The sequence below is a fragment of the Dendropsophus ebraccatus genome, chromosome 3 (assembly GCF_027789765.1).
Source record: "Dendropsophus ebraccatus isolate aDenEbr1 chromosome 3, aDenEbr1.pat, whole genome shotgun sequence".
Lineage (NCBI taxonomy): Eukaryota > Metazoa > Chordata > Amphibia > Anura > Hylidae > Dendropsophus > Dendropsophus ebraccatus.
This window is the reverse complement of record NC_091456.1, coordinates 190,994,040-191,014,401: the sequence shown is the minus strand read 5'-3', so window position 1 is coordinate 191,014,401 and position 20,362 is coordinate 190,994,040. Positions and strand designations below refer to the sequence as shown.

At 44.8% G+C, this 20,362-nt stretch overlaps 1 protein-coding gene across 1 annotated transcript; it reads right to left on the bottom strand.

Moving 5' to 3' along the window:
* Nucleotides 1-2,216: 2,216 nt before the first annotated feature.
* Nucleotides 2,217-18,982, bottom strand: LOC138786623 (oocyte zinc finger protein XlCOF22-like). Its single transcript, XM_069963604.1, has 3 exons — nt 18,953-18,982; nt 15,887-16,112; nt 2,217-5,393 (listed from the first exon to the last, which is right to left on the bottom strand). The coding sequence occupies exons 1-3, from the start codon at nt 18,980-18,982 to the stop codon at nt 4,228-4,230; spliced, it is 1,422 nt and encodes a 473-aa protein (XP_069819705.1). The 3' UTR covers nt 2,217-4,227.
* Nucleotides 18,983-20,362: the final 1,380 nt, after the last annotated feature.

Sequence of the window (20,362 nt, the reverse complement as noted above, 5' to 3'; positions counted from 1 at the left end):
GTAAATGGCTCAGGGAACAAAACATAGAGATTTTGGGTCCATGGCCTGGAAACTCCCCAGATCTTAATCCCTTAACTTGTGGTCAATCATCAAGAGACGGGTGGGCAAACAAAAACCAACAAATTCTGACAAAATGCAAGCATTGATTGTGCAAGAATGGACGGCTATCAGTCAGGATTTGGTCCAGAAGTTGATTGAGAGCAGCCAGGGAGAATTGCAGAGGTCCTGAAGAAGAAGGGACAACACTGCAAATATTGACTTGCTGCAGTAACTCATTCTAACTGACAATATAAGCTTTTGTTAATAATAATAATAAACAATAATAGTAATATTTATTTGTATAGCACCAACAGATTCCGCAGCGCTTATTTAAATATATAAATACATTACAGGTTATATATTAAATTATACAATGAATTAAAATACCAAATTAGAGACCTGCTCTCAAGAGCGTACAAACTAGGATGACTGGAAGTAACACGAGAGGCAACAAGTGCTTTATTTGTCAATGTTCCAGTCAGTATACGTAGAATCTCCAAGTGCCTATAGGTGACTGGGCGAGCCAGTCACAAGCCATTTTCTGAGCTCAGATAACAAGGACAGTGTAACAAGCACCAAAGAAGTTGTAGAGAGGATGGAGAAGGGATAGCAAAGGGAGACGAGATTACAAAATGTTATAAGCACGCCTGAAGAGATGGGTCTTCAGGGCACGCTTGAAACTGGGGATGTTGGAAATAAGTATGAGGTCTTTGGGTAGGGAGTTCTAGAGAACTGGTGCAGCACGAGAGAAGTCTTGGAGGCGGGAATGAGAAGTTCTGATTAAAGAAGAGGTTAGTGTGAGATCATTAGCAGAACGCAGAGCACGGGAAGGATGGTAGGTGGAGATGTATGGAAGGACAGAGTTGTGGAGATGAGGGAGGAGATGTATGGAGGGGCAGAGTTGTGAAGATGAGGGAGGAGATTATGGAGGGGCAGAGTTGTGGAGATGAGGGAGGAGATGTATTGAGGGGCAGAGTTGTGAAGCGCTTTATGGGTGAGGGTGAGGAGTTTGAACTGTGTTCTATATTTAATGGGTAACCAGTGCAGGGACTGGCACAGAGGGGAGACGTCGGTATAGCAGCTGGAGAGGAAGATTAGCCTGGCTGCTGCGTTCAGGATAAACTGGAGAGGGGAGAGCTTAGAGAAAGGAAGACCGATTAGTAGGGAGTTACAGTAGTCAAGACGGGAAGGGATCAGGGCGACAGTCAGAGTCTTATTTTGAGATGAAGATGACAGGAGCGTGTAAGAGTTTGGATATAGGGAGTGAATGATAGATCAGAGTCTAGCATAACGCCGAGACATTGAGCTTGATGCACAGGAGTGATGCTAGTACCACAGACTGAGAGGGAGATGTCAGGTTTAGGTTTGTTAGAGGGAGGAAATACAAGAAGTTCAGTTTTAGAGAGATTAAGTTTGAGGAACAGAGAGGTCATAGTGTTAGAGAGAGCAGATAGACAGTCACTAGTATTTTGCAGGAAGGCAGGGGAGATGTCGCGGGAGGAGGTGTATAACTGGGTGTCATCAGCATAAAGATGGTATTGCAGGCCAAACCTGCTGATGGTCTGTCCGATGGGGGCTGTAGGGAGAAGAGGAGAGGACCCAGGACCGACCCCTGGTGAACCCCAACAGAGAGAGGTAAGGGAGAAGAAGTAGAGCCCGAGAAGGATACACTGAAGGAGCAGTCAGAGAGGTAGGAAGAGAACCAAGAAAGAACAGAGTCCTTAAGACCAAGAGAGCTGAGCATGGAGAGGAGAAGCTGGTGGTCCACAGTGTCAAACGCTGCTGAGAGATCCAAGAGAATCAGCAAGGAGTAGTTTCCTTGTGACTTGGCCTTCAGGAGGTTGTTTGACACCTTGGTGAGAGCAGTTTCAGTGGAGTGAAGGGGTCGGAAGCCAGACTGTAGAGGGTCAAGAAGAGAGTTATCAGAGAGATAGCGAATAAGGCGAGAGTAGACAAGACGTTCCAGGAGCTTAGAGATGAAGGGGAGATTGGAGACAGGCCGATAGTTGGCTGCACAGGATGGGTCTAGAGAAGGTTTTTTCAGTAACGGGGTAATAACAGAGTGCTTGAATGAGGAGGGAAAGATACCAGAGGAGAGGGAGAGGTTCAATATTTTGGTGAGGTGAGTAGTGACAGCGGGAGAGAGAGACTGCAGGTTGTGTGAGGGAATAGGGTCACTAGGGCAGGTAGTAGGACGAGAGGAGGAGTGTAGCTTGGCGACCTCTTCCTCTGTGTCTGGATCAAAAGCAGAGAGTGAAGAGAAGGTGGGAGAGGGGATGGGATCTATGGGGCTTTGGGGCTGGGAGGTGATGTCAGAACGGATGGTGTCAATTTTGGATTTGAAGTAGGAGGCCAAATCTTCACCGCAGAGGTCAGTGATGGGTGACTGAGCTTTGGGCTTGAGAAGAGAATTAAAGGTGTCGAAAAGGCGTTTTGGATTTTTTGACAGTGAAGACATGAGGGAGGTGACATAATATTGTTTGGCGAGGTGAAGGGCAGAGTAATAAGATTTGAGGGTGAATTTGTAATGAATGAAATCTGCGGAGGTTCTCGATTTCCTCCACAGACGTTCGACTGTCCTAGAGCACCGCAGAAGAAAGCGAGTTTCCGGGGTGTGCTAGGGCTGCCGGCATCTGTGGCGGGGTGTGCGGAGAGTAGAGGGAGCTACAGAGTCTAGGGTCACTTTCAGGGTGTTGTGGTAGTGTTTGGCGGCCATGTTTGGGCAGTTGAGGGATGAGATTGGGGACAGTGAGGATTGTAGGGAGTCTATGAGTTGTTGAGTGTTGATGCCACGCAGATTTCTATATATGTGTGGGGTAGGAGTGTCAGGAGGGGGGCGATTGTTAGTAATTGTGAAATAGAGGAGGTTGTGGTCGGATAACTCTGAGGGATCATTTGTGAAGTTGGAGGGAGATGAAAAAGTGGCGGAAGAAGATCAGGTCCAGGGAATTCCCACCCTTGTGTGTAGGAGAGTTTGTTAGCTGAGAGAGGCCGAAAGACGTGGTTAGAGAGAGAAGCTGAGAGGCGGGAGAGGACATAGGAGTATCGACAGGAATGTTGAGGTCACCCAGGATTAGTGTGGGAACTTCAGCAGATAAGAAATGAGGGAGCCAGGTGGCAAAGTGGTCGAGGAATTGTCGTGGAGAGCCAGGGGGACGATAGATAACAGTAACTCTGAGGGGAAGTGGGCGGAAGAGTCTGAGGGTGTGAACCTCAAAAGAGGGGAATGAGAGTGAGGGCTCAGGGGGAATGACCTGGAAGGTGCACTGCTGGGAGAGAAGACCAACTCCTCCGCCATGCCTGCCCTCAGGTGCCCTGGGGGTGTATTAGAGAAGAAGACCACCATAGGATAGAGCAGCAGGGGAAGCAGTGTCAGATGGTTGTAGCCAGGTTTCAGTGAGAGCCAGAAGGGTGAAGGATTTAGCGATGAAGAGAGTTTTTTGCACACGAAGCGAGAATTTAGGAGAGTGCAGGTAAAAGATACTGGAGAGACAGAGGGAGCAGAAGATGGCAGACAGCGGTTCTTGGTGAAGCTTAAAGAGTTACTTGAGGGAAGTAAGAGAGGGTCAATAGCGAGGCAGCAGGTGGTTTAGCAGGAGGTTAAAAGACTTGTGAGAGCGACTTCTGTGCTGCACAGTGGAAGGAGTTGTAGGGAGGTGAGTGAGAGTGTACAGAGTATGGGAGCAATACATAGGGGAAGGGAGGAGATATGATTGCAATTATATTTCTGTATGTGATAAAAACATCTGACAAACACACAAAAAGCAGAGGGCAGCAGATCATGTGAAAATATAAGATTTGTGTCATTCTCAAAACTTTTGGCCATGACTGTACACATTACTATTCTACTAGACATGAGAGAATTTACAGTAGGAAGGAAGGGAATCACTTTATTCCTATCTGACATCTGCTCATCAGGCTGCAATCTTTTATGTCTGCTCTGCTTCATGCCGCTCCTCCCCGAGTGCTGGGAAAAGATGGATCCAGTCCTATGAAAGTGGGAGAAGTTCTCCAGGACTGGATCCATCTTTTCAAGCAGACTTCAAAGCCGGCAGCCTGATGAGCAGAATACAGATAGGAAAGAAGCCATTCCCTTCCTTCCTACTGTAAATTCACTCATCTTTATTTTTTACTATAATAAGCAGATTTCCCTTCATCATCCTTTAGAATTCTTTATATTCATTTACCTCATTGTGAAGAGGAAAATGGCTGCTCCCTTTTGTGAATTTTTTCATGAACCACAAGATATGATTTCTGATTACAACATTTCCCACATTCTGAACATGAAAATGGCTTCTCCCCTGTGTGAATTCTTTGATGGGTAACAAGCTTTGATCTATGATTAAAGCTTTTCCCACATTCCAAACATAAAAATGGCTTCTCCCCTGTGTGAGTTCTCTGATGCGTAACAAGATTTGATTTCCGAAGAAAACATTTCCCACATTCCAAACATAAAAATGGCTTCTCCCCTGTGTGAGTTCTCTGATGCGTAACTAGACATGATTTCTCAGTAAAACATTTTGTACATTCTGAACATGAAAATGGCTTTTCCCCTCTGTGAGTTCTTTGATGCTTAACAAGATCTGATTTTGCAATAAAACATTTCCCACATTCTGAACATGAAAATGGCTTCTCCCCTGTGTGAATTCTTTGATGGGTAACAACCTTTGATCTCTGAGTAAAACATTTCCCACATTCTGAACATGAAAATGGCTTCTCCCCTGTGTGAATTCTCTGATGCGTAACAAGATCTGATTTCCGAATAAAACATTTCCCACATTCCAAACATAAAAATGGCTTCTCCCCTGTGTGAGTTCTCTGATGCGTAACTAGACATGATTTCTCAGTAAAACATTTTGTACATTCTGAACATGAAAATGGCTTTTCCCCTGTGTGAGTTCTTTGATGCTTAACAAGATCTGATTTCGCAATAAAACATTTCCTACATTCTGAACATGAAAATGGCTTCTCCCCTGTGTGAATTCTTTGATGGGTAACAACCTTTGATCTCTGAGTAAAACATTTCCCACATTCTGAACATGAAAATGGCTTCTCCCCTGTGTGAATTCTTTGATGGGAAACAAGCTTTGATCTATGAGTAAAACATTTCCCACATTCTGAACATGAAAACCGAGACTTTCCTGTCTTTTCTCTTTGATGTTCATCGTCTTCTCTGTAAATGTCAGCTTGCTGTGATGGAGCAGAAGATGGGACTTGTATAACAGGATGAGAGGAGAGATCTTTGCTGTGAGTGGCTGAGGGTGTATCTGGGATAGTGGACGGCTCCTCATATGTATCTTGTGTGATATGATCCTCTGAGGAGATCTGATGTCCCCCTGAGCTCCTGGTAGAATCATCTGCAAAGGAGAAAACACCATTTCTCTTATTTCCCAGTAATAGAAGCTTAAACATATTGCAGACATATGTAACATAATAAGAATGATCAGATCTGTTCCCATTCACCCAATGTATCTGTGGGCCAAATTTGGGGTCAGACGGTTCAGGCGTTTGGAAGTCTATACGGGACAGACAGACAGACAGACTTTCATTTTTATGATATAGATATACACACACATACATATACACTTACATGGGGACAAACAGGGGGCATGCCTGGCTACTTAGGGGCTTAGGGGGGAGATGTTGCCTTCAACATGGATTCTAAAATTTGAAATCCAGCTATGACAGGTTGATCCATCTTCCCTCCATGTCTGGTCACTGCAGATGGTATCAGGAAGCTGGACTGGAGGTTATTGCTGTTATATGCCCGAACACCTGGAAAGTTCCGGCCCCAATTAGATCTGGATTGTTATAGAAGATGGAAGAGGATTCTTGTTCTTCCAGATGAAGGAGCGATTCCCAGATATGTGATTGAGGAGGAACACAAGTGGAACGGGTAGACATAGGTCCAGTGTGGAAATGGAGGACCTGGAAGCAATAGGGCTCTGACTTGTCTATGTATATGGTATAACCTGAACGCTTAGTGCCGTGACCTGGGGTCGCTAGGTGTGGTTAGCAGCCGGCTAGTGTGGTGGTATTATTTAGGCACTTGTCACAGTGACCAGGAGTGGTGATTCCCACCCCCAGGTACACAACCACTAGGCTTTGACAAGGGTAGGACCAGGTGCGTACAGGTGCTAGTGCGACAGAGTCCAGTACCAGAAGATGACTTTACTTGAGAACTTCAGTGCAATCCAGGTGAAATATCTTTTGTAGGTGCAGGTACAGGTGATAGTGACTGATAGTAGAAGGTAGAAGAAGAAGAAGTGTCGCTTGACTTTGGATAGATTCAGGGACTGTCTAGGGGACCTTGCCTAATTGGTGCAGTACTCGGCCAGGATGGCTGTGTAAGATAGCCCAGTGTTGTGTAAGAAGAGGACCTCATACGGTTAGAATAAGTAGAGAATAAGACCACCTTTTGCCAAACTAGTCCAGTGACTGTCAGGTTTGGTAGCACGAGTCTCAGGCTTGAACTATTGGGCGAAGCTAACCCTGTTGGTCGGCAAGGGAGGGACGGTTTCGACACAGCAAAGGAGAGGACAACCCCAGGCGAAGCTCGGGATCCTCGGCACCGTCATGTGACTACGCTGCGGACGGGGCAGCATAAGAAGATCCGGCAGCAACATCCAGGGATGGTGCGCTGGTTTAACACGAGGCAGCTTCGCAGTCGAATGGCCCTGCAAACTGCGGTTCGCTGCTGGATGAGTGTGGGGCTGAGAGATTTGCCACCAGCCACCTTGGGAAAGCTCTTAGTACCTGTGGAGGCGGTAAGAGCTTTCTATAACCCTGAGCTGTAAGCCAGGAATGAACTAACTACTGCATACCCTCATACCCTCACTGATACCCCTGCATTCCTGTGTATATGACTGGGGGATCGGGGGAATTCCTGAGGTGCAATAAGTACTCCAAGAGTGACAAGTAATATCTGCAGGCTAGTATTGCCAGATCCAGCTCATAGCCGGAAGACTTCTAATTGTAATATTGCAGTATCTCCAAGGTATGAGGTCCGTCCTGTATTATAGAGCTCATGGCCGCTGGCTGGGGTCATTAATGACAACTAATGTTTATTTTGTAGACTTTTGTGGAGCAGTCCCCTGTTACCTTCCTCCTCCTGGATAAGAGATCAGGATGCCGACAAAAGCACAACCTAGGAGGCCGGGGGTGTTCAAGATCTGCAACAGCCCCAGAAGATAGAAAAATATTTAAAATCTCCTTTAACTAATACTAAGACTCGCGGCCAGAAAAATGTTTCCCCCAAAGCAGGGGCTGTGAGCAAAGGAGCTGGTTATGCTGGTCTAGAGTTAGAGGATGGAGCTTCTATCCCTGGGGGACTGGTGTCTGATGTTTAAAATCCTCTCAGAAGTACTGAGGTGTAACTCTGGAATGTCTGAGATGAGGATGCAAATTGGCGGACTGGTCACGGATGTGTCATTAATCCGGGACCATCTAAATAAAATTAGAGACCGGGTTCATAATGTGGAAAAAAAACTGTAGATCCCATACAGGCACAGTTAAAAAACCTGGAGGTTGAGATGAAATCCCTTAAATCTAACTATGGCTCAGTGACTAGTCGCCTCACAGACAAGGAGGACAGGTCTCGACGTGCCAATATTAGAATGGTGGGTCTCCCAGAGGGGGAGGAAGGGGAGAAGTGCATTGATTTCTGCGTCCAGTGGATAAAGGATAACATGGATGCCTCTCTCCTTTCACCGTATTTTGATGTAGAGAAGGTACATCAGTTGCCATTTAAGTCGCCGCCTCCGGGCGCCTCGCCTAGAAATTTGTTGGTTCACATTAAGTTTTTTAGGGATAGGGACATCATCCTTCGGCATTTGAGGCAGAACGGAGAAGTTCTATTTAATGGTAATAAGATTTCACTCTCTCCAGATTACTCAAAGGCAACACAGAAACAGATGGAATCTTTTAAAGATGTTAAAGGGAACCAATCAGCCCGTTTGGGCTGATATGGTTCCCTGGATCCTTGTATAATGATCCAGTAACGTACCTCTCTGCCTGTCAATCATCCCGCCGAGCGTGCTGACAGGCAGAGCGATGTGACTAGATATGAGCGGGGAGCCGCCCACCATGACTACTTCCCCGCTCGTATCTAGTCACGAGCCGGGGAATAAAAGTCATTTTCTCCATTATAAAGCACCTGCTGCAGCCGTGACCGGTACGTGCTGGGGCCGCTCCAGGTGCTTTATACAATGCTCAAGGGCTGATTGGTTCCCTTTAAGCGTAGCTTAGAGAATTAAATATTCCTTTTTCCCTTCTGTTTCCGTCAAAGCTTCAAGTGACCTATATGGATAGAGTCCATATATTTGTAACACCCTCTGATGTACTTGAATGGATTGAGAGCAAAGGGCGATTCCCCTTTCACAGCTAGAGCTAGATAGCGCCCTCAGATAATTTACTAGAAGCTCGGGCCCCGGGCCCGACGGCTTACCATTTGCGGTATATAAAAAATATAAAAAAGCTCTGTTACCTATTATGTATGAGTTGATTAAAGTGTAACTATAATTTCAGTAGCCAAAAAATGAAATTCCTCAAATAAAAAGCCCATGTGTTAACCTTTAAAAAGAGCCCTAAACTGCGTTGATAGCTTGTGCGCTCGCTGAGATATCACCAGTTGTTTGGCTCAGAAGAATAAATGAATTTTTCTTCTGGCTGACTGAAAGTGGGCGTGGCCTATCCCTCATCTCCCTGGCTGGGTCCCTCCATTCACTGACCAGCACCTTAGCAGATGTATCACACATAGCAGGATTAGATACAGCCCCAACATACAGTATCACAATGTAAGATTAGATACAGAGCCCTAGCAGATGGTATCACACACAGTGGGATTAGATACAGTCATCTGCTCTCATAACACTGTAGGATAATGTCAGCCATGGAGGTGGGGGCACCTGCTGCAGACATCTGATAGTGAGTGTTATATCTACCAATGAAGGACTACAGCTGTGTTGTGCTGGGACTTGTAGTCCTTCACTCAGTGACTCACCCACTCTCCCTCATGTAGTACATTGGAGTGATGGTGGCACTGGATACACTTGTCCCTCTATCCAACTCTTCCCCTGCGCTGCTCCTTACACACACAACACCCTCAGCTCTGCTTAGTCACCTCTGTGAGGGGAGGGGGAGGACGTGCTGCTAGGAGGTGGGGGAGGAGGATTTGTTTATGTTTCTCTCTGTGTCAGGGCTGTTATCTGATCCTCCTGTCAAGAGTCTGTACTCTAAGGATCTGCAGAGAGGGGGCGTGTCCAGCAGGAATGCAGAAATAAGTCAGAGGCAAAAACAGCTTAATGGGGACTTTATGCTTCATGTATTTAAAAAACTTTTCATTTTAGGTTATTAATGTATATTGCAAAAATTCTTATGACCTAAGCTAACTAAAACTGAAAGGTCAAAATATTTTATAGTTACGCTTTAACCCCTAGACGACCCTGGACGTAGGGTTACGTCATGGAAGTCTGTCCCCAGACGACCCATGACGTAACCTTACGTCCTGGGTGTTATTCCCGCTATGAAGCGCGCTCCGGAGCGGAGCGCGCTTCATAGCAGGTGGGGGCCGGCTGCAATCAGCAGCCGGGACCTCACCGGTAATGACACGCTGCAGCGATCGCGCTGCCGCGTGTCATTAACCCCTTAAACGCCACGATCGCGGCGTTTAAGTGTAAGTGACAGGGGGAGTCCCCTGTCACTTACCGATCGGGACCCCCGCAGTGTGACTGCGGGGGTCCCGATCGTTGAAACGGACTGCCGGAGGTCTCTTACCTGCCTCCGTACGGTCCGATCGGCGATCTGCTACACTGAGCCTGCACAGGCAGGCTCAATGAGCAGATCGCCGATAACACTGATAACACTGATTAATGCTATGCCTATGGCATAGCAATCATCAGTGTAGAAATCAAAGTAATGTATGTAGAAGTCCCCCAAAGGGACTTCAAAAGTGTAAAAAAAAAAAAGTTCAAAACACACTACCCCAAAACCCCTCCCCCAATAAAAGTCTAAATCACCCCCCTTTCCCATTATATAAATAAAACATATAAAAATGAATAAATAAACATATAATATACCGTAGCGTGCGTAATTGTCCGATCTATTAAAATATAACAAGCGTCATTGCGACCGGTAAACGGCGTACACGAAAAGAGGGGAAAAAGTGCGCAGATTACCGATTTTATGTTACATTATATATTAAAAAAATCAATAAAAAGTGATCAAAACGTCCGATCTTCACAAATATGGTATTAATAAAAACTAGAGATCATGGCGGAAAAAATGACACCACATACAGCCCCGTAGGTGAAAAAATAAAACCGTTATAAGCATCACAATAGGCCCATTTTATTAATATTTAATTGCCAAAAAAAAGTATTTCATAAAAAAATATATATATAACATTAGAGAATCTGTGTAACCTGCATATGGTTGTGTTCGTACTGACCTATAGAGTAATAGTATCATGTCGCTGTTACCATATAGTGTATTACGTAGACACAGGAACCCCCAAACGTTACCATATTGCATTCTTTCTTACGATTTCACCTATTTATATCTTCATAAATAATATATTTGGAATTCCATCATACATGTTATGGTAAAATGAATGACGCTATTACACAGTACAACTATTCCTGTAAAAAACAAGCACTTACATGGCCTGTAGATAGAAAACTGAGAGTGCTGGAGATCTTAGAAGGGGAGGAGGGAAAAACGAAAGCACTAAGATCAAAATTTGCGCGGTCCACTGGGTCATTTTGGGCCTGGTCCTCAAAGGGTTAAAGAATCCTGTTGTCAGGGCTGGGATAAACAGACAACAGAGGAACGTGAGCCCTGAGCTTACACCAACCTCTGTCCCTGCCTATTGCCCCACCCACGCTAGACCGTGGGGCGACAACCACGATGACTGCGATATAGACTGACAAGGGTGCAGGGGATGGAAGACAAGAGACAGACAAACAAACAGAAGAATGGTCAATAAGGCCAAGTCAAAACCAGGAAAGTGCGTCAGGACAAAATCACAAAGCTAAAAATAGTCAAAAACAACCAGTGGCGAAGTACAAAGGGATCAGGCAAAGAGATGGTCAGAACACAGAGCAAGGTCAGAACTGCAGAGATCAAATCACCAAACTAGCTAGTGCAGAGATATTCAAACACTGGCAACCAGCAGCCTGTTTGCAGACCTTAAATGCAGCCTGGAATCCCCACCCCTACAGGTGAGAGCAGGAGAAACTCCAGAGAGCAATTAACCCTTGGGTGACCAGGTCAGTACAACATGGCAATTGATTATAATGCTCGCGTTCTCCGGCGTGCACCTAATGATCGAGAACACGAGCGAGCAGCCACCTCACCTGCAGAGTCAGAGGCAGGACCGATGGCACGGACGCCATGACCGCCAGTACTGACACCTGTGGTCTGGGAGAACTAACCCCTTCGATGTATGAAGCAATGATTCTACTCATTTAAAAAAAAAAGGAAAGGACCCACTGGATGTTGGTTCTTATAGGCCGATATCCTTATTAAACACTGGTACTAACATTTTTGCGAAACTTATAGTCCAGAGGCTGAAGGACCTGATGCCAATATTGGTGAGTGAGGATCAGAGAGGATTTGTATCGGGCTGTTCAGTCTTCTCTAACATAGAAGAGACATTTGCTAACATACATATATCGAGGGGGTTGCCCCGCTCCATCCTGGAGGATATATATTTCCTATATCCCTGATAAAGATAGGGATGCTGTTGCTGTTGGAGACATGGCTGCTCAGGTGATTTCCAATGGGGATGTTGTTTTGGATGGGCCACTGAGGGCAGAAGTAAAGGTTAGTAAGAAGAGAAGGCATCTTCTAGTTGGTGACTCGATTGTTAGAGGTGTTGTGGTAGGACAGGAGGAGGATGTGTTTAGAGAGGTGAGATGTCTCCCAGGTGCTACTGTCAGGAGGGATAGGAGACGGATTGTGAACATTGTGAAGGCTGCTAGCATAGATAGCAAGATTGAATCTCAAGAAGAAAATCTAGGTTCCAGTGACCACCAGTGTCTATGGTTTGACGTACAAACTGACTACGTCCAATCCCATACTACAACAAGAGTATTGGATTTTAGGAAGACAGATTTTAATAAAATGGGGGAGTATTTAGATAAAGAATTAAGAGGGTGGGATAAAACATCGGGGGCGAGCACTCAGTGGGCAGAATTAAAAAATGTCATATTAAAGGCAACTAGACTATATGTACGAGAAGTTAGCAAAAGTAAAAGGAAGAAGAATCCATTATGGTTTACTAGAGAGGTTAAGGCCATTGTAAAAGGAAAAAAGGCAGCGTATAGGAAGTATAAGGAGACTGGGAATGAAGCTGACAGAGAGACGTACAAAAGTATACAGAAGGAGGCAAAGCAGATTATAAATGCTGCTAAGGCCTCAAAAGAAGAGGAAATGGCAAAATCTGTTACTGCGGGGAATAAAACCTTCTTCAGATATATAAGTGACAGGAAGAAGAAGAAGAATGGCTGCAGCATTACTAAAATAAGTAATGGGGAGAATACGTTTATTGATGGAGATAAGGAGGTCGCTGACTATTTGAATAGTTACTTCTGCTCAGTGTTTTCAGAAGGCGGCCTTCACAATCACAGGATGGTTGGACACAACATTGCCTCCAGCTATATGGGTTCGGCTCCAGTATTTTCAGAGGCTGAAGTTGCAGAGGAACTTGCCCGTTTAAAGCTGAATAAGGCGATGGGTCCAGATGGGATCCATCCCAGGGTTCTTAAAGAACTCAGATCTGTGATTGCTGCCCCCCTGACAGATCTGTATAACCAATCCCTGCTAACAGGAGATGTCCCCGATGATTGGAGAACGGCTAATGTTATACCAATCCACAAGAAGGGGAATAGAGAAGAGCCCAGTAACTACAGGCCAGTGAGCCTGACATCTGTAGTAGTGAAAATGATGGAAACTCTTCTAAAAAAGAAGATAATGGATCACCTAAGAATCAACAATTTGATGGATCCAAACCAGCACGGCTTTACTGAGGGCCGATCATGTCAGACTAATCTCATTGATTTCTTTGATTATGCCACAAAAGTGCTGGATGAAGGTGGTGCTGTGGATATCGCCTATCTGGACTTCAGCAAAGCTTTTGATACAGTTCCCCATAAAGAGCTGATAGAGAAGTTGGAGAAAATTGGACTAAATCCCTGGATAGTTCAGTGGATTTGTGGTTGGCTGAAGGATAGATATCAGAGGGTTGTTGTTAATGGTGAATATTCTGAGCAGAGACTGGTTACAAGTGGTGGCCACAAGGGTCTGTTCTGGGTCCTATTCTTTTTAATATGTTTGTAAGTGACATAGGAGAAGGGTTGATAGGTAAAGTTTGTCTGTTTGCTGACGACACAAAAGTGTGCAATAGGGTGGATATTCCTGGAGGTGTCAGTAATATGGAAAATGATTTAGCTTTGCTAGATACGTGGTCCAAACAGTGGAAATTGAAGTTCAACGTTTCCAAATGTAAAATAATGCACTTGGGGAGGAGGAATCCTCTATCCGAGTATCACATCGGCAGTACTGTGTTGGAAAAGACTTCAGAAGAGAAGGATTTAGGGGTAATGATTTCTGAAAGCCTTAAAATGAGTCACCAGTGCAACCAGGCTGTGGGGAAAGCAAATCGTATGCTGGGGTGTATAGCTAGAGGTATAACCAGTAGGAAGAGGGAGATTGTGATCCCGCTGTATAGAGCTCTGGTGAGGCCACATCTGGAATACTGTGTCCAGTTCTGGAGACCTCACCTAAAAAAGGACATTGATAAAATAGAACAGGTCCAAAGACGAGCTACAAAAATGGTGGAGGGTGTGAGGCATAAACCATATCAGGAAAGACTTAAGGATTTGAATCTGTATAGTCTGGAGGAAAGACGGGAAAGGGGGGACATGATTGAAACCTTTAAGTATGTTAAGGGACTAAATAAGGTTCAAGAGGGGAGTGTTTTTAGTAAAAAACTGAGCTCAAGAACAAGAGGACACAGTGAGAGGTTAGTTGGGGGAAAGATCAGAAGCAATGTAAGAAAATATTATTTTACTGAAAGAGTAGTAGATACCTGGAACAAACTTCCAGCAGAGGTGGTTGGTAAATCTACAATAACAGAATTTAAACACGCCTGGGATAGACATATATCTATCCTAAGATAATAAGGAAGAAAATACTAAAAGGGCGGACTAGATGGACCCAGTGGTCTTTTTCTGCCGACAATCTTCTATGTTTCTATGTCTATAGATGGTGTAAAGGCTATTGACAGGGTGGAGTGGGGATTCCTTTGGGAAACCCTTAGGACCTTTGGACTGTAATTCAATATGTGAAGATGTTGTATGTTAAGCCCATGGCATGTTTGCTGGAGAATGGAGCGGTGTCAAAGGCGTTTAGATTAGAGGGGCACCAGACAGGGCTGCCCCCTCTCACCCATCTTGTTTGCACTATACATAGAGCCCCTTTCTCAATTAATAAAAAAAGATCAACGTATAGAAGGTTTCGGACTAAAAGGTATAAGGAGCAAAGTTATTATGTATGCAGACGGCGTACTGATGTTCATCCGGGACCCAGGTCACGGCCTTCCAGCAGCAATGGAACAACTGGAGTTATTTGGTACAAGTACATACTCAGGTTTCCAAATCAACTGGTCCAAATCCGTACTGCTTGAGTTGGATCATCCCCAAATGGAGGCTCTGGCCAATCTGAGGAATGTAGATTATTTAGGTGTAAAGGTCTCTGCAAACTCAGAAAGGTACACTGCCTCAAACATTAAACCCTATTTAAATAAACTGGAGGGAGATACCATACTTTTACTTTACCGTCTGATTTGGGGGGCTGGTGTTTACCAGACTTCCGATTTTACTTTTTATGTATAAATTGCTGCAGATAAAACATAATAATAGTAATATTAATCTTTGGAGGAATGTAGTTTTCGGCCTTGAGAATCTGAGATATGAATCACTGTATCAATTCCTGGAATCCAATAGATGGTCCCTTGTATATTATAGAGAATGGAAGATGGTGAGAATGTGGGGCAAGGTTCGGGTGAAAATGAAGAAACTGTTGGGCATAACAGCTAGCACAAAGTACACCCCCTCGTGGGGAAATACACAACTGACACACTTAAATAGTCTTTTTGGTATAATCGCAGAATCACCTTAGTGTCTCATCTATTTCGGGATGGGGCCATAAAAACATTTGAGGAAATAAAGATAGAATTTTCACTTCAAGAGACTCACTGGCTGAAATATAGACAGCTGCAGCACGCACTTAATTCTACTTTAGGAGGGAGTTTGGCAATAGTCAAAAATGTTACTTTTATGGATGTGGTGGATGATTGCCAAGGGAATAAAAAAGGGGAATTTTAAAAAATTATTCACGATTTTCACAGAAAATTTATACACTGACTGGTTTAGGAATTATAAGAAAAGCACAGAGTGGGAAGAAGAAGAAGTGGGGGAGATTCCGGAGGTAGAATGGGATAACATTTTGGGAAACATTAGGAAAAGTAGTGTTAACAAAAATCACCAACTCATACAGTTTAAAATCATTCACGTCTGCATTACCATCTGTCCTTTCTATTGATTTTTTTTTAATTCAGAACAGGTACGCTGTAAGAGGAGGACAGTCACTATAGATGCAGCAACGTGAGACTGATAGTGATATATTGTCCGCTGGGACTGTGCTGTATATTAGAATTTAGGCTGAATGATTATATAGCTGGAAAACTGACAGGACACAGAGCTTATAATATTCCACACAGAATAGTTACAGCCGGTGACTGAGGAGAATGTGTGACTGTTCTCTGCATTTAGTGGTCACTACTCACCTGGGCGGTTACCTGTAGTGATGTCCTCCTTATACTGCTCATCACTGCTGTCATCTGTCTCCTCTTCATCCACCTCTTCCTTTACCCTAATGTCTGTAGCATTAAAACAGTTCAGTTTATTTCCTCTAGTAGCTTCCTCCTTATACTGCTCATCACTGCTCACATCTGTCTCTTCTTCTTCTTTTACTGTCACACCTGGAGCATTCATCTCAATTAGATCTTCCCCCTGATTCATAAGATATGAGAGAAATATAGTAAAAGTCATCAGAAAGTAGGAGAAGTCAGGTGGGATGTACAGATCATAGGGAACATCTCCATCTACCTGATCCTGATCCTGTGGGAGAAGAGGACGGGGACATCTCTCTGGTGCTGTTCTCTTACTGGATCTGACTGGAGGGAACACATACGGAGACTGAATTCATTCTTTCCATCCAGATAATACAGAGAGGAGGTGTGTATATAGTCCTGTCTATTACCTGCTGATGGGAGGGGCTGCTGATCCTCCAGCATCACATCCTTGTACTGATCCTTGTGTCCTTCTACATACTCCCACTCCTCCATGGAGAAATAGACCGCCACGTCCTGACACCTTATAGGAACCTGACACACACAATGATCACACACAGGGCCGGTTTTAGACTAGATGTGGCCCTGGGCAAAGTTGAAGGTGGGGCCCCAAATGCTGAAATATTTTAGCAACAATTTAAGGTCCCCATACATGTTACTCTTTTGTTGGTGGTACCTGTTGCTCCTGGTGGGTTCGGCCATCAGTGTAAGGTGTATGGGGCTCTCTGGACAGTCCTCTGAGAGATGATATCAGTGGACATAGGGGGTCAAGCTTGATGGAAAATCAACGCCCAACCTCTTTGTTCTCAGAGAGATAAGCCGCCATCAGATCTGTATGGCTATGGCTTTCCCCCTCTCATAGAGAACACAGAACACTCAGATGTGCCAAATTTCTGTGTATGGGGAGGACGGGACCGGATGGGACAGATAATTGTCAGCTGAAGGATTGTTCAGCCAGCAGTTATTGGAAGTGTACGGCCACTTTTAAGGCCGTATTACACGGCCTGATATTCTGCAGAAGTGAGCGCCAATCTGGTAGAATGGAGCTCGCTTAGAGAGCCTACTACATGGCTCTTTTATGATGCAGGAAAAGCTATGGAGGAGATTTATCAAACTGGTGTAAAGAAGAATTGGCTCAGTTGCCCCTAGCAACCAATCAGATTCCACCTACTTAGAATCTGAGTAATGAAAGGTGGAATCTGATTGGTTGCTAGGGGTAACGGAGCCAGTTTCACTTTACACCATGTTTGATAAATCTCCCCCTATGTGTATATATACAGTATATCATTAGTGATGTGTGTGCAATCCTTGCTGTATAAAGCAAACAATAAAGATATATATACTACCTGATCACGTTCCCCAGTGCCCTCAGGCCTTGTCTGTGATATATACTACCTGATCATGTTCCCCGGTGTCCTCAGGCCTTGTCTGTGATATATACTACCTGATCATGTTCCCCGGTGTCCTCACAGAGCAATAGCGTCCTGATTCGGACTATTTTCGCTCCATGTATTAGGCCCCTTACTCAGTTCAGAAGGTTACATGCCGGGACTGCCGCTACATGTCAGGACTGCCCCTACATGTCAGGACTGCCACTATATGCCAGGACTGCCGCTACATTCTGGGACTGCCGCTACATGTCAGGACTGCCGCTACATTCTGGGACTGCCGCTACATGTCAGGACTGCCCCTACATTCTGGGACTGCCGCTACATGTCAGGACTGCCCCTACATTCTGGGACTGCCGCTACATGTCAGGACTGCCGCTACATTCTGGGACTGCCGCTACATGCCGGGACTGCCGCTACATGTCAGGACTGCCCCTACATTCTGGGACTGCCCCTACATTCTGGGACTGCCGCTACATGTCAGGACTGCCCCTACATGTCAGGACTGCCCCTACATTCTGGGACTGCCCCTAAATGCCAGGACTGCCGCTACATGTCAGGACTGCCCCTAAATGCCAGGACTGCCACTACATTCTGGGACTGCCGCTACATTCTGGGACTGCCGCTACATTCTGGGACTGCCGCTTCATGCCAGGACTGCCGCTAGTGGTGTAAACAGAAGAACTATTTATATGAATTGCTTTAAAAAAAAAAAAAAAAAAAATCACTATAATCAGGACCAAATATTACCTCCATACCGTTATTGAAGAAAACTTTACTATATATAGGCCAATATTACCACCATAAAGTGACCGCCCCATAATGACTCTATATATACACTATATACAGACCAATATTACTGCCATAGAGAGACCACCGCATGACTCTATATACACTATATACAGACCAATATTACCGCTATAGACTTTCCACTGTATAATGAATGACTCTTTATACCCTGTATACAGACCAATATTATGTGGCTGTCACTCTATGGCTGTACTTTTGGTCTGTATATAGTGTATATATAGTGTCATTATGTGGTGGTCACTGTATGGCGGTAATATTGGTCTGTATATAGTGTCATTATGTGGTAGTCAATCTATGGCAGTAATGACTATATATACACTATATACAGATCAATATTAATGCCAAAGAGTGACCACTGCATAATGACACTATATACAGACCAATATTACCGCCATACAGTGACCACCACCTAAAGACTGAATACCACCTTATTTTTTTCTCAGTAAAATACACCGTATTGCCTTAGTGATGTCATCATACACTATACATAGGAACTGCAGCAATTACATAGGACTGATGAGGCCGGAGAATGGCTGCAGCTCCTATATACAGTCTATTCACCTCAACACTTGGGAGTCAGCAGTGCTTATACACACACACTAATATATATATATATATACACTCACACATCCATGAAAACACATTATACAGATACAAACCATCCAGTCCACACACACAGGACATGTAACACACACTGCATTAATCCATTATACACTTACATTCATACACATTACACACTACATATACAGTATACTTACTCTGTCTAGCATGCTGGGTGCAGTGGTGAATCCCCCATATGTACCATGCAGCAGGCTGTCATCCTCTCCTCCATCGTCCCGACAGCTCCACACCAGAGGAGGAAGTCACGTGCAGTAAGAGGAGCTGGAGGGAGGGGGAGGGGGAGCTACACACACGGAGCAGACACCAAGCAGCGTCCTGCAGCCTCTGCGTGACCCCTGATAGCAGCAGCCAAGGATCACTGCCAGACGCTGCAGGACGCTCTCCTACTGGAACTGCGGGAGGGGGCCCCTGGGGGATGGGGGCCCTGGGCATTTGCCCTGCTTGCCCCCCCCTAACGCCGGCCCTGATCACACAGTCATCCCCCCCACCCCTCCAGTGGTGTTACTGTATAATGTCCCAGCATTCCCAGCAGCCACAGTCTCACCTCTCCACTCAGCAGCTCCACCATCTTGTTGGTGACTTCTAGGATCTTCTCTTCCTCCATTTCCTCATGTATCAGGGGCCCCGGGATTGGGCTCAGGGTTCTTCCCCATCCTTCACACCCAGGGGCCCCACAGCGCCCACTAGAGGACTTCTTCACTACTGTGTAATCCTGTGTATGGAGAGACTTATTACTATCACTCCATCCATTCCCAGAATCCCTCACCTCTCCAGTCCTATCCATCTGTTATTCCATAGATAAGAATGATGTCATGATGACATCACTCCCAGAATCCCTCACCTCTCCAGTCCTATCCATCTGTTATTCCATAGATAAGAATGATGTCATGATGACATCACTCCCAGAATCCCTCACCTCTCCAGTAAGCCGGAAGAGAATCTCTAGGGTGAGGGTTATTATCCTCTCCGCTATCTTGCTCCTGTCTCTCTTCATCCTTGAGGAGTCAATTTGGAAAATGATCTCATGTAGAAGATATCAGCAGCTGATGTTACTGTAGGAACCTAAAGGGAACAGAGATGGGGAATGTAAAAACCACATAAAATTGTATGATAATAATAATAATAATAATAATAATAATAATAATAATAATAATAATAATAATAAAGCACATACTGGAGATAAAAAGAGAAAAATATTCACATTCCTGGACGTTCTATGGCAGCACAACAGTGGGTTAATTTTATATCCCGCGCAATGAGGCAGAAGAGACGTTCATTAGCTATACATAGTACTTAGGCCTTATTTACACGTTCCATGTTCCGCACAGATCTCTGGTATGATGCTGGGAGCGGGGGAGCTGTATGGATAGGCTCTGCGCTATGATGACAGAGCCACTCGGCTTCACGGTTCCAAAGCCAAACAACAAACATCAGCTTATCATAGACCTCACCTACCTCAACAAACATCTTCATGAGAAGCATTTCAAAATGGAAAACTCTGTCATCTCCATATTGCAACCAAGCGACTTCATGGCGACAATAGATTTGACGGATGCCTATCTTCACATACCCATATTACCTGTTATCCGGA